This window comes from Giraffa tippelskirchi, chromosome X, assembly GCF_054371585.1.
Source record: "Giraffa tippelskirchi isolate mGirTip1 chromosome X, T2T-mGirTip1v1.2.pri, whole genome shotgun sequence".
NCBI classification, from domain to species: domain Eukaryota; kingdom Metazoa; phylum Chordata; class Mammalia; order Artiodactyla; family Giraffidae; genus Giraffa; species Giraffa tippelskirchi.
In genome coordinates this window covers 31,613,551-31,628,445 of record NC_137289.1, presented here as the reverse complement: position 1 = coordinate 31,628,445, position 14,895 = coordinate 31,613,551, and the positions used below count along the sequence as shown (strand labels likewise).

Sequence of the window (14,895 nt, the reverse complement as noted above, 5' to 3'; positions counted from 1 at the left end):
ATTTATTTAACACCAAATACATTTTGTATTGGGGTATAGCCAATTAACAATGTTGTGATAGTTTCAGGTGAGCCGTGAAGGGACTCAGCCATACATATACATGGTGGCTCAGACAGTACAGAATCCACCTACAATGAGGGAGACCAGGATTCGATCCCTGGGCTGGGAAGATCCCCTGGAGGAGGGCATGGCAACCCACTCCAGTATTCTTGCCTGGAGAACCCCCATGGACAGAAGAGCCTGGTGGGCTACAGTCCGTGGGGTCGCAGAGAGTCAGACACGACTGGGCGGTGAAGCACAGCACCTTCTCCCCTCAACCCCCAACTCCCATCCAAGTTGGCCCATAACACTGAGCAGAGTACACTGTATTTTAATCATGAAAAAGAAAAACGTAAAGGAAACAGCAGGAGGTAATTCCCTGGCAGTCCCGTGGTTAGGACTCCAGTCTTTCACTGTCGAGGGTGCGGGTTTAATTGCTGGTTGGGGAACTAAACTCCCAGAAACACAGCCAAAAACAAAAAACAACTTCAAAGTCACTTCAATTACCAGATGCCTAAAAATACTATGCTAAATTATTTCAAAAAACTAACATCAACAGTTTAAGGGAGTCATTTAAAATCTCAAATAGTTTCAAATACTACAGAAGCTAGCAATAAAAACTGTATCTTCCCTTAGTCAGGAAACTAAGATTCCCACAAGCCATGTGGTACAGCCAAAAAAATGTTGCTGATGCTGTTTGGTAGCTCAGTCATGTCCCAGTCTTTGCGACCCCATGGACTGTATCCTGCCAGGCTCCTCTGTCCATGGGATTTCCCAGGCAAGAATACTGGAGTGGGTAGCCATTCCCTTCTCCAGGGGATCTTCCCGACCCAAGGCTCGAACCCACGTCTCCCACTTGGCAGGAGGATTCTTTACCATCTGAGCCACCTGGGAAGCCCATGGCCAAAGATAAATAAATAAATGGGGGGAGAGATCGGTGTTAATGTTTCAGAGTCCACAGTCTACCCATCAAATCTGTCAGATTAACCCCCATCTGCTTTTACTACCACCCCCCCCTTGGTCCAGGTACTCATTACATCATCCGCTGAGTTCTGTAACAGTCTCTTAAGCTGGTATCTCTGCCTGTAGTCTCACTTCCCAATTAATCCTGCAGAACATTCTTTATAAACTACTGTCTCTTGCTTTTGTTACATCATTCTCCTGCTTAAAAATCTGAAATGGTTCCCCAGTGCCTACCCGATCAAGCTAAGAGCAGTTCCTTGGCTTCCAAAGCCCCCTATTAATTTAGACTCACTGCACCTGGCCAACATGATTTTCCTTCTACTATGCACAGCCTCTATTTTAACTGGGCAGCTCTCCAATCACTACTGCACATACTGTGCTTCCCCCTGCTGGAAATACTCTGCTCAAAATTCTCCGCTTACTCAAAATCTACCATTAGGCGAAGTTTCAGCTCAGGCCCTCCTCCTCTACACCAAGCTTTCTCACTCCTACAATGCATGCCGTCCTCTGCTTGTCATCAAGCCCTCTAGTCCACAGGCATCCACTGATGGGCTCAGGGACTATGTACCATAGGCAAAGTTCACTCTGTACCTTGAGAAAGAGTCTAGAATTTTCCTCACATTGTCAGAAAAGATTTATGAACCCTCTACCACAAAAATACAAACAATAACAAAACCACACAGATCTCAATACTTTCCAATTTTTCCATGTATACTTGGGAAAACAACTTCACTTTGTCTCTCCAACTAGTTCTTAAGCTCCTTGAAAGTTAGGGGCAAATCCTAATCCTAGTTCTGAAAGACGATATATGGCAGAAAGCTAAATATACAAGATATCCAATACCAAACTTGCCTCAGTTATCCTCTCAAACTAAGAGATCAATAAAAAGAAAACTAGGATTTGATTTCTGAGTCTCAGTTAGTGATACCGCCCATGTTTTACATGAGCTCACTCATTTCTGGGTCTTTAAAAATATAATCTTTTGATACTCCATAAATCCAAATGAATTACTCATCCCCCAGACCAGGCAACTGAAGCCCATCTATTTGTGTTTCTGGGGTCAGGATGAAATACCATCTGTGAGAAATGCTAAGCTACTAGGAACACCATGTTAATATCCCAATCTCAGTGGAAGAGAAAGAAAGGAGACAACTATATCCCTAACAAGACTGAAATCTCCATTATCCATGCCTTCAGAATATTTTAATACACATTTCACTTCTAATAAGTTACCAGAGCAGCTTTCTTGGTAGCTCGGTTGGTAAAGATCTACCTGCAATGCAGGAAACCGCAGTTTGATTCCTGGGTCAGGAAGATCTGATGGAGAAGGGATAGGCTACCCACTCCAGTACTCTTGGGCTTCCCTGGTGGCTCAGCTGGTAAAGAATACGCCTGCAATGCAGGAGACCTGGGTTCGATCCCTGGGTTGGGAAGATCCCCTGGAGAAGGGAAAGGCTACCCAACTCCAATATTCTGGAGTTACCAGAATGGCCTAATTCCCAATGCCTTCCCAAGTTCATTTTGACCTAAAATTGTCTCTATTAAAATAGCAGCAAATGTTGACTTCAGTCATCTTACCTTTTTTTTTTTTTTTTAACAACTTTTCCCCTTACCTTTTTTACTTTACAGTCAAAATCCTGTATAAATGGTAACAAGATTTGAAGCTGAAGTTTTTCTGCTGGTCTCAGGTTACTAAACTTGTACCCATTTAAAATAGTTATCAGTAAAGGATTTTCTCATTCATTCAACACTTATTGACTGCCCACTATTGAATGAAGTAAATAACAGTAGTTATGTGCCATGGACTCTATAAGCTCAACAGACTTTGGTTCAAACACCAGCTTACCACTTACTAGCCTGTGTGACCTTTGGGAAAGATATCTAATCTCATCAGGCCTGTAAAGCTGAGATGACATCTACTTCCCAGGGTTGCTGTTAAGGCTTAAGTGAGATGATGCTGGCAACATACTTAGGGTACTACATGGTACACAGTAAAGCATCGAGCAATGACATCAAACATTCTCACTGTGTCAAATACTATGCTGTGCAAGAGAATCCAAAGACATGACATTTCCATTCCAATTAGGGAGACAGACGTGCATCAGCATGGCTTTTAAATTATTTACATAGTTCATTATTAATGAAGAGCAAGAGAACACAAACACAATCCAATTCTTAAGGTTACCTTTTTCCTTCGCATCAGGAAATGTTGTGTTATCATTAGTGTTGTAGGAAAATGAGATGTGGTCAACTAAATAAGTAGATGGAGATGATGCCTCTTCTGTAAAATTCACAATCCAGGAAAAACCGGACCCAAACTGCACCACTATTTTGGGACCATTCTGGTCATCCCCACAAAAGCTTCCATTGTAGGTTGCAGCACCAAGGTCTGAAATGGTTACAGTTTTCTAAAAGAAAAAGACATCTGGGGCTTAGTCCCAAACAGGCAGCAATGAGAACAAGCATTTCCACCAGGAGTGCCACTGTGAAGTTGCCATCACACCCCACTGGCCAGCCTGCCCCATCTATGCTGACAGGTTTCCGATTCTTTAGCTACACACCAGTCCCTCTGAACAAATTCATGTATGTCTAAAAACAAAAGGAAAACCAGTCCGAAGTTCAGCTGTTGACTTTAAAAAAAAAAAAATATATCAGGCTGTAAGCAGGCAGAATCTCAACCAAAAGAAATAAGGCAAAAAGGATTGAGAGGATAAACCCACCTCCACCCAAAGGAGACTTTAATAGCAGGCTAATTAAAAAAGCTTTGATGTTAGTACATGTTAAAAAATTATAGAAGTAGTTAGACCTGAAACACCACAGTCTTCAGATCATTTTCCCTTAACCAACTCCAAAAAACCTCCAAAGAACTGATGAATTAAAATATTCATTCCTAAATAAAAAATTCACTCTAAAACTAAATAGAATACCTTTAAGTGTACATGCTAAATAGAATGGCTCCACAAAATGTACATGGTGTCAGTTAACATGAAATTAAATTTGTATAAATGAATGCAAAGGATAAAAAAAGTACAATTAAATTCCTACTATAAAACCCAAAGAAAAATAACACTTACATTATGCTCATCTGTGGTCTCATAGCGTATTGTGAAATTCATCTGCCATTTTGCATAAAGGCAAGTGGCTTTTGATGAATCTGTCAAATTAAGTTCCAATGCATAAGACGAGACAGCGCCTAGATTAAAAACAATAAGATTTTTAAATTGGACTACAAAAACATATAAAATAAAAGCAAGCTCTATTCATCACTGAAGTTCAACCTAATAATCATTTCCATACTCTGTGCCTTGCTAGTTTTAGGCAATTATTACTTATTAAGACTTTTGTTCTTTTTTTAGGTAAATGAGGTGATGGGGAAATGTGGAAGGGGTGTTTTCTCAAACCAGCTGGTGGAACCTTCTCTACAAAAATAACGATATCTTGGTGCTTTAAATCCTGTCACAAACTACATGACCTATGACACTGAGAAGTCTTGGCAAACTCTTTTATTCTGATGTAAAGATGTGGGCCAGGTCTAAGCATGTGTATCATGTGACCAAAGAAAGCATATTGCAAAGGTTGTTAGATCCACAAGCAAAAAGTTAATTTTTATAAATGCAACGTTCATCATTTCGGTTTCATTTTAAAACCTAATCGATTAGAAAGCCTAATTCATCTTTTGACGTGGACTCCAAGTCCCTTCCTCCATTCTCAACGTGCTACCTTTTTTTTTTTTTTTAGCAGAGAAACCTTTCAGGGACAGAAAAGCTTTGGGGCTTTCCAGCTAACTTGACTCTGATCTTCTACACTAGGTTAAATGGGGGACATCACCTATTTCATTGAAGAGCCCAAGGACTCAAAACACGATATGCCAGCAAACACACCAGCAGCATAAATGATGGACCACCATCTAAGGATTTTCTTCACTGTCTCACCAAGGGGTGCACGGTTTTCTGTTGAGTAACTGTACAGCCATGAATGATACCTGAGCATGCCAGCGTCACCTACAAGTGAAGGCATGCTCTAGACTATAGAGAATCAAGTCCCAAGAGGAATACCAAGAAGGCGTGCCTCAGCAACAGCTTTCAAGCTGTACACAAAGCCCGCGTCATGCTCTGGAGACCAAGCTGCCTCGCCAAGCCTGAATCTGATATGCCTAAGCTCGTGGTTACCAATAATGCCTAAATGTACTGGCTACAGGCTCCAAAAGACCTGTGAGGCCTAAGTAGGTTTTACAGTCATTTTTTTCTCAGAACAATCTGGAATGGAGCTGCCATCACTGATCCAAGGCTACCCTGCAGTGGTGTTGAGAACTGCAGCTCAGAATTCTTCTAATCAGCTGGAGGCCTGCTTTCCATACACATTCTCTTGGTCTGTTTAAAGTCCTCCATCTTAACATATTCTCCTAGTATTCGAAGTATTCAGGACTTCCCTAGGGGCACAGTGGATGAGAATCTGCCTGCCAATGCAGGAGACATGGATTTGATCCCTGGTCTGGAAAGATCCCACATGCTGCGGGACCACTAAGCCCGTGTGCCACAATTGCTGAAGCTTGTGAGCCCCAGAACCGGTGCTCTGCAACCAGGGAAGCCCGTGCACCGCAACTAGAGAGTAGCCCCCGCTCATTGCAACTAGAGAAGCCCACACAAAGCAAAAAATAAAATAAATTCTTTGTTGATTCTGAATAAACTCATTAAAAAAAAAACCAAAGCATTCAAAACTATCTGAAAAAAAAACAAAAAAGCCTGCCATGTGTTAATCATTTTCTTTCCAAAGGTATTAGAGTAGCAAACAAAACCGTGTGAAACAGCAATTGGTTTCAGCGGATCAGTATCAAGGGCGGAGAACTCGGCTCTCTGGAACAGAAGGCACAGGCAGTCGTCTGTATTTGCCGCTACATTAACATCAAAACGATAGAGAATGAGATGGTTGGATGGCATCACCGACTCAATGGACGTGAGTCCATCTGTATGTCCATCGAGTCGGAGCAAGCTCCAGGAGTTGGTGATGGACAGGGAAGCTTGGTGTGCTGCAGTCCACGGGGTCACAAAGAGTTGGTCACAACTGAGCAACTGACATCAAAACTAACATCAAAACAGCCAGCCTACCCACCACCCCAGAACCGAGGACTGGCCCAAGGGCCCAGCACATTCTGTCCTCCAACTTCACAACCCAGCTCCCTGGGAGAACTGTGCCTTCAGAGGGCTTCTTCCACCCCCAACTGCCCAAGGGCCACTTTTACTCAATGCCTGTCACCTCAAACTTGACAATTCCAAAACATCCATTCTTCAACTTCCTCCAAACTCGTTCCCCCCTTCTCAGCCTCACTGGCTTGAAAGGAAAGGCAGCACCCTGTACAGACATTCAGGCACAAAAGGTTTTGGGAATTGGCTTCTTCCTTCTCTTCGTTAAGTCCTATTGATTTTTTTCCCCTTCCAATTCCCTCTGAAATCCAATCTCTGCCTTTAATTTCTACTCCAAATCCACCAGCACACCCCTAACTTACTACAGATGCCTCCCAGCAACCCCTAGAGGTGCTGCGATTAATGGTCTTCCTCTCAGGATACTGTCTTGTTCAAAACCTTTTACAGGCTCCAAAATACCCATGCTAGAATTTAATTCCTCTGCCCGACTTTCAAAGTAATCTTTAATCTTGTCCCACCCTATTCCTTCAACTTCTCTCAAGGCCATGTTCCCAGAACACACCCTTCAATCCGGCTGAACTTGTTCCACTGGACCCATTTGCCATGCTCTAGTCAACCTCTGTCCCAGGTGTCTACCGCTCCTAACATTTGAAATAGACTTGTTTACCTCAGAGGGGATTTCACTATTTCTGGCTGTCCCAAAATCCACAACACCCCCACCCTCTTTAAAAAACAATTTCTGGCCGATACTGCCTCCCCGCCACTGTAACAGCTGAAAATGTGGCAGTGGCCAGCCAGCAGGGCAAGTTGCTTTTTAATGCTTGGCGGTGGCAGTGCAGCTCAGTGGCATGAGTTGGGGCACTAAACTTGGCTTTGGGATACATAGTCAAGAACTCCAGTAATTCTGAGTAATCCACTGTACCTTTCTTACAAGGTGAGTTTTTTTGTTTTTGATGTGTGATGTGTAACATACATACAGAAAAGTATATAGCATACACATGGAAGGGATTTCAAGTGCATAAAGTATACAGCTTGAAGCATTTTCACAAACTGAATCCACTTGTGTCAGGATGCAGAACATTCCAAGTGCTCCTCTGAAAGTTCCCTCACTTCCCCCCCCCTTCCAGTTACCAATTCCCTTCCAAGGGCAGCCAACAACCTGACTTCTAACAAACAGCACAGTTTACTTTTGCCTATTGTTCAACCTGATGTAAATGAAATCATTTCACTATGCTCTCTTTTGTATCTGGCTTCTTTCACACAATATTATGTCTTTTGAGATTCACCCACGGAATTGTGCGTAATTGTGGTCGGTCATTTCTAATTCTCTATGTACAGCCTGCTTGCATTGGGTCAATACTCCACTACATGTCTATGCTACTGCTTATGGACATTTGGATAGTTTCCAGTTTGGTTCTATTACAAATGGATGCATCAGTGAACACAGGTGTGTGTTGTGTGTCTATTGAGTATATGTTTGGAAACGAAACTGCAGGGTCTAAGGGTATGCACATGTCCCAATATCTTTTTAAGAAATTCCTTTTCTGCTTAAAAATTGATGAGATTTAATTTCTGTTGTTTATAATTAAGAACCCAGACTAATAAGCTGTCCATTTTTCGGCCACCATTCTCTCCTTAAAGATTTCCTGACTGTAACAGCCCTCAAGGAGCATTCATAGTGCATACTGCCACACTTCCATGTATTTTATACTACCCTGAATTATTCAGTTATTATATGCCTGTAAATCCTGTCTCCTCTATTGCTGAAAGCTCGAAAACAGTTTTCAACTGTAACTTTGCAACAAACTGATGTGCCAGGGTATATTATAGTATACAGCAGGTAATTTGTTAGCTAATAAAAAAAGTATCAAAGTCCGTGAATGAATGATATACACAAATAGATTCAAGATTCCCTTTTGATAAGGTCTCTGCTACTCATTTGAATTCCAATATTCTCCCTTAGGCAGATGATCTTATCTATGCACAGCCCCTAGGAATGTGCCTTGTTTATGAATGTCATCCATCATAGGTGTCAGAGAAGGGGAGACTATACCTATTACTTCCCTCTATCTCCCACCATCCCTAGCAGTGCTGAATATATTAGATTCTCAATAAATACTGATTGATTATATCCAGGTGAAAATACCATGCAATCAGGACCTGGAACACAGCTTAATCTAATTACAGGAAGTCTAAGCCTTCACCTCTTCCAAATCATGAACCCAACCCATCAGTCTTCTGGATACTGCCCTCAACCCCCATGTTGGTTTTTTGCAATACATTTTGACATGGATTTAAGCTAAGAATGCTTTTCCCAGAAGTTTATAGTTGAAACATTTACATTTTGGTTAAAAAAAATCTTCAGCAAGCCACTTCCATCCTATCAAAGTGTCTGATTTTAGACTAGCCAACCATTTTTGTCTAAAAGGCTTTATGACATTAAAAAACACAGCTGAATATATCCTAGGTTGTGTAATTATAGACCTGAGAGTTTACTCTCCAAAAGGGGGTGGGGAGGCAAAATCAACTTTCCCAAATGCAAATATCCTCGTTTCCAAAGAAATCGTTTATAGGTTCTTTTAGGACTCAGAACTCTGGTCTCTAAGCATGACACACAGCAAAAGGTGGCTAGGTTTTCCTAAGTCTTTTCGATCCAAAGTGTGGTTGAAAAACATACATTTGTAAACAATATGGAGGTGGGGTGGGAACATCATAATAGTGGTAAAACAAAACCAATCAAAAACAATGATCTAAGAGGCAACAGGATGAGACAATTAAAGAGTCACATCACTGGAGCTGAAGAGCTAGAATTCAAATCAGGCAGTCCAATTTAAACACTGGTTGTGAGATTCTGGGCAAGTTAACCTTGCTAAGAATTGTACAGTGTATTTCTCTAACACATTCTTCAAAAGCAGGAGAGCCCTTCAGAGCTAAGAGACCTTTGCCATGCAAGTTAAGAGATTCCAACTTAAAAGTTTTTTTTTTCCTTTCTAAGAAACACAGCACCTAAAGGGATCCCTCCCCAATTTTCGGTATGTCTACTTTCATTGTATTAAGTGATGGACTCTTGTCCTCAAACTTATCAATTCAGAATGAGGTTGAACAAAAGATCTTAAAAACAAAAACATGAAAAAAAAATCAGGACATAGGCATACAGTATCTATTTACACTTTGTTTTCAACTTATAGGTTTGTTGAGTCAACCAAGTCAAACTGACTGTTCCTCAATTCCTAATGTAAGTACAATTACCACGTGGTAGTTCCTGGTACTCTGGATTTCTGGTAAATCTCTTAAAAATTAAAAGAAATAATAGATTTCAAGCTATGAAATATTTTTTTAAGGTCAGAGTGGGTAAGGAAATAAAAGATTTCCATTCAACTAATGGAAAGTGCTTATTGCTGAGTGGTGTTGGGCAGACCTCCAGAATTCTTTTGCAATGCACGGCAGGATACCAGCAAGTACTTATAAAGTACACTTTTGGAGCTGACGGGATCTCTGATCACTTTAATCTGAAATTATGATCGGAATGCTTTCGTCACTATAGGAGGAAGAGCAATCTTCTTGCACCAAGGATCACTGAATTCAGCTATAATGCTGTGAAATAATCCTTCATCACAAATTCCACTCAAGGATATAGTGGAAGAAAGCTGCACTCATGGGAAATATGTGAATATCTATAAATCCTATCAGATGTGATAACCAATGACCAATAGACGAATAATAAGCCTGTCCTTTCGAGTATCTTTATTAAAACTAGAATAATTTCAGCAGAACAGTGAAACCAAAGTTATCAGTGGAAAGGCTACAGAAAAATCTCAGAGCTTCCTTTTTCACTTTTCAATCATCTCCAAGAGAGATAAACTGGTTCTTTGTGAAAATCTTATTCTCCTCACCTAGGAGGTTCTAGTTCCCCAGGTGAACCTTCACTACCGCTTAGGTTTAAGTGAAGGGATCTAGGTAAGATGGGGCTTCCCTGGTGGCCTAGCGGTAAAGAATCCTGCCAATGCAGGAGACGCGGGTTCAATCCCTGGGTTGGAAAGATACCCTGAAGCTGGAGAAAGACATGGCAACCCACTCCAGCATTCTTATCTGGAAATCCCCTGGACAGAGGAGCCTGGCAGGCTACAATCCATGGGTCAAAAAGAGTCAGACACAACTTAGTGAACAATAGGTAAGATACCAGCATTATTATATGGGATTATACTTTAATCAGTTGGTTTATAATCATCTGTACAGCTTAGCATTGATCTTAAAGTTCTCCATCTGAAAACACAGAAAAATATCTTGCAAAGCCTAATGTAAGGTTCACAGAAGAAAAAGGGAACCAACTTAATCTAGTTCACCGATGTCTCCCCAGCGCTCACCAACAAAGACCTTCAACAAAAGCCTACTGAGTTAACTCCGTCCCCCCAGTGCCTGTGCCAGGGAGGCAACGGGAAGTTAACATTAACAGCACAGCAGACAGTCTCCACTCAGAGACTAAATCCACAGGGATTTGCCTAGTACTGGGGGGGGAATAAAAGGATGGAAAACAGGCCAGCCTAATAACCTAGGTGTTTGGGCAAGACAAGACTCCTTTTCCTTCAAATAAGTCACTTGGGCTGGCCTCCTTCAAGTCTCTGCTCAAAAGTCACCCAACAATGAAGGCCTTCTGACCACAAACGTCAACGAGGGTCAACCCCACCACTCCCTCCCTACTGGCTGCTCTTTCTCCTTCCTCATATCCTGCCCTCATTGCCTTCACCTGCTTATCACACTGCAATTCGATTCTTGACCTGCGGGGCTGTGTTCCCCCACTAAGGGGTAAGCTCCCTGAGAGCAGGAACCTGACCGTCTTCTTCATTGCTCCATGGAGCCCTTTCGCCTAGTGGCTTCCATCAACAACTGTGGGAAGGAGGGACTCCTCTACCAGCGAAGTACACACTTGGGACATTTCTATCAGGTTTTTCCCCACCCAGAAAAGCCTCCACCCTATAAAAACCAGAAGTCAGACTAGTTATGGGAATCAGTAACCACAGAACTCTGAAATCTATAATGTCACAGGGGTAACATAAGCAATGATGCTAGGAAAAGTTTTTCATCCACTACTCTATAACACCTCTAGGCAGCTTTTCTTTAGAAGTTCTCTAGGCAGGTCTAATTCATCCCAATCAATACTAGCATAACTGAATCTCTATGAAAAAGGCCAATACACAGGCTCTAAAAATTCCTTTCTATACTTACTCTAAAGCAGCTATTTTTAAAGAGCTACCTGGTAGAGCCGGGAGAGTTATAAAGTTACCAAGTGAAACCGGTGCAGCTGGTGCATTAAGGGTTCATAAGACCATAAATCCAGGAACAAATCCTCCTCCATGGGACCCTCTGCAGTACTCAGGAACAGCGTGAAATTTACAGCAGATACTTTATTGACTTTCCAAAAAACTATTATTGGTATCCATTTTGATATATAAAGGGAAGTTGCAAAATCCTCCAAGCAACTGAAGAATTGCTAAATTCTTAAACACACATAGGATGAGCTCCCTCTCTCTCACACACACAGACACACACAGGAGTCTGAGTTCCCCACTGCACCCACAGCTGGCAGCAAAAGCAGCTGCAAAGAAAAGGGCGTTTCTACTTTATCCTGGTACCTTCCAAAAATCTGACCTAGGAACATTGTTACCTTTTCTGCAAACCCTGTTCTGAACTGGATTCCCTGTGGAGGGACTCCATTCTGGAAATCTTCCAAGAGGATGAATCTAGCTTAGTCCCAAACAATAAATGGCAAACTAGCAGATGAGCTGATGGGTTTTTTTATGTGCTTCTTTTTGCGTGTTTATTTTCTGCAATGAGCAAGCACTGCTTTTGTAAAAAGAACACACAAAAACGCTTTCATTAAAAGGAAAAAAAAAAGACAAGAAAGCCAACAAGACAATGATTTTTTTTCCCTTTCTCTGAATAATAACAGTGTTGTTTCTGCCGATCCAATTGGCAGAGAACTACTGATTACCAGATGCCTTGGTCAGATGTGTTCTAGTCACTGATAAGGTGCTTCTCACTGTAAACAATCCTCTCATAGGGTCACTTGGCCTCCCTAAGTGCTTCACAGGGGAGTCAAGGCTGCACATTACATTTGAGCAAAGCTCTATGGCCCCTTTCAAAAGGGCTACAGAAGGTTTTCCTGCACTAAATGCACAGCTGGACTCCCTTCTGGCATCAGGGCCCCTTTACTCTCTTATCCACTGAGGACCTCAAAGGGCTTTGTTTATGTGACTTATATCCATTGCTACTTGCTGTACTAGAAATTAAAACTAAAAACGGGACTAAAACACGTCAGACCCATGAGAGTGGTGATGTCGTCACACATTCTATAGCTTCTGGAAAACTCCACCGTACTGAGGAGAGAATGAGAGTGAAAAAGACAAATGTCTTAATTTTAGTCTGGAAATAGTTTTGATCTGACAGGAACTTCCCCCCACCTCACCCCCACCCCCACCCCCACCCAAGATCCTTAAGAATCAGCAGATGATCCAGACCCCTTCCAACGCCATGGCTTTGGAGCCAGATTCCTCATCTTTTGGCACTACTGACATTCTGAGATGGGTAATTCTTTGTAGGGGTGGGGGTGGGGGAGTGCTGTCTTGTGCCTTGTGGGATGTTTAGACGCACCACTGGCCTCTTCCCACTAGATGCCAAAAGCAATCCCCAGTTATGACAACCCAAAATGTCTCCAGACATTGCCAAATGCCCCCTGGTTGAGAATCCACCATTCCACGTGTTGACTTTATTCTTCTACTGAAGTGTGAATTAGAAAATGTGTGCCTCTCACTGCCCTTCCCGGGCCCCTAATGTACCTATTTCTTCCCTACTCCCATCTGAGTCTGCCCCTTCTGGTCTTTTATTATGTCACAAATGGCAAGTCAGGTAGGAACAAGCTCAATTTATCAGGTCAGGAAGAAACATTCTGGTCAAAGTTCACCTTTCAGGCATTTAAGGGCCTCGGCGACCTAAAGCGTGCCGGTCGAGGGGTGGGGGTGGAGCGCTCACAGCGCCAGCAGTCAGCCAATCATTCTTAAGACCTGGTAAAAACCCGATCCTTAGGAAATCACCTGCCCTCCTTCTCCTCCGAAAACAAGGCGGTAATAGGCCGGTTGTGTGAGAGAGAAGAAAAGAAGCTTCTAAACGCGAAGTGGCAGTATAGAAGACTCAGACACACCACCCTCGATATCTGGGGACCTTTTTTTAATCAGTCTAGCTGGAAGGGAGTAACAAAACTGGTTTAAAAAAAATAACTATGTCCTCAGCACCTCCAAGTCAGATATTCACTCCCCACCGAAGTTTGTATTCATCCCTTTTAGTCTCTAGAGGTTGGGTATAAGTTTTCTCGTGTGGAAATTGCCCCAGCCACCTTAGCTCCCCCTTCCCCATCAACACTCCAAGTACCAAACCCCAATTTATCATCTCTTTAATCACCCTTCCTCCACAGCGTTAAACTCCTACCCCCCCAAGCTCTCACTGCCCCTCAGAATCCCCCCCTATCTGTCCCCCACCCCCCTTAACCCAAGCTTCTCCAAGCAGGCAGTCCCTTTCCCTCCTCAGTTTTCTCTCCCGCCCTACAGGTTTCCACCATCTTCAAAACTCTTCCTTGAACCTAGGACCAAGGCTCAAATTGTCCGTCCCACCCTAGAATCCGCACGTACCGCCCTCCCACGCTCACCTCTCCTTAGCATCTCCCCCAAGTTACTCTTTCCACCCCCACTGCTCCACTCCTCACTCTTCCCTACCTACTTCCTCGGCGTCCACCCCCACCCCTTGCTCCTTTTTATTCTCATGGGCCCTTGTTTCTCGCCATCCCTCGGTCGGGCCTTCGCTAGGTCATTGCTCATCACCTCGGGCCAAGCGCCAACGCCCAGTGTCTGTCTTTCAGCCTCTCAACCCCCTCTCCTCCGGACCAGTCTTTCAGGTTACGGCCTCTGAACTGGGAGCCCCGGGCCCAGGATCACGGACTAAGCAGAAGGGCCCGACAACTCACCCAGGACTAGGCAAAGGAGAAGGAACCCAGAGCCCGGAACCGGGGCGAGGCGGAAGCACACCATGATTCCGCAGAGCGGGCGGCGGCGACAAGAGCAGCGACAGCAGAGAAAAGACTCGCGGAACCCTGATAAGAGCACCGCTGACCACCGACCACAACGCTGCAAAAGCCAGGACTCGGCGCTTTCGGCGCGGGTCATAAGACGAGGGGCGGGGCTCTTTCTCGCCTTCAGCCAATCTGCGCGCTTGAAAGCGGCCCGAGGGGTGGTGATGCTGGGCCCAGTGGCAGGGGTGACCACACCCTGGCTTTTTGGTTCACAGTCATTTTTACGCTCCTAAAAGATGCGCGCGGACGGCCCTTTCTGCGGTTTTTTTAAAGAGAGACGAACTTTTTTGGGGGGTGTATATAGTATAGATTATTTCAGTTCCGACTCCTTGAGAACACTTTTGCTGGAGTAAAAATGGTTGCTAGATATTGCATGGAGAAGGAAATGGCAACCCACTCCAGTATTCTTGTCTGGAGAATCCCAGGGACAGAGGAGCCTCGTGGGCTGCTTTCTATGGGGTCGCACAGAGTCGGATACGACTGACGCGATTTAGCAGCAGCAGCAGCAAGTATTGCAACGTCATACCTACAGAAATAAAACATGATTATTCTCCAAACGCTGTTGCCCATGCAGTTCATGTCATTAAAAGGACAAGAGAGCTAGAGGATGATATGGAGTCAGTGAACGCCAGAGCA

The 14,895-nt window shown here is 43.4% G+C and overlaps 1 protein-coding gene across 6 annotated transcripts in view; it reads right to left on the bottom strand.

The window, feature by feature from the left end:
- LAMP2 (lysosome associated membrane protein 2) overlaps positions 1 to 14,325 on the bottom strand; it is a 37,869-nt gene extending 23,544 nt beyond the window's left edge. For 4 of the 6 annotated variants that reach the window (XM_081565030.1, XM_081565032.1, XM_081565031.1 and 1 more), the window contains exons 1-3: positions 14,155 to 14,325; positions 4,077 to 4,195; positions 3,188 to 3,410 (exon numbers count right to left, since the gene is read on the bottom strand). In XM_081565030.1, the coding sequence (XP_081421156.1) occupies positions 3,188 to 3,410; positions 4,077 to 4,195; positions 14,155 to 14,218 (406 nt within the window). In that variant the 5' untranslated portion in view covers positions 14,219 to 14,325. Of the gene's footprint in view, positions 1 to 3,128; positions 3,411 to 4,076; positions 4,257 to 14,125 lie in introns of all 6 variants that reach the window. The other 2 variants (XM_081565034.1, XM_081565029.1) reach the window with 2 other exon arrangements.
- Positions 14,326 to 14,895: the final 570 nt, after the last annotated feature.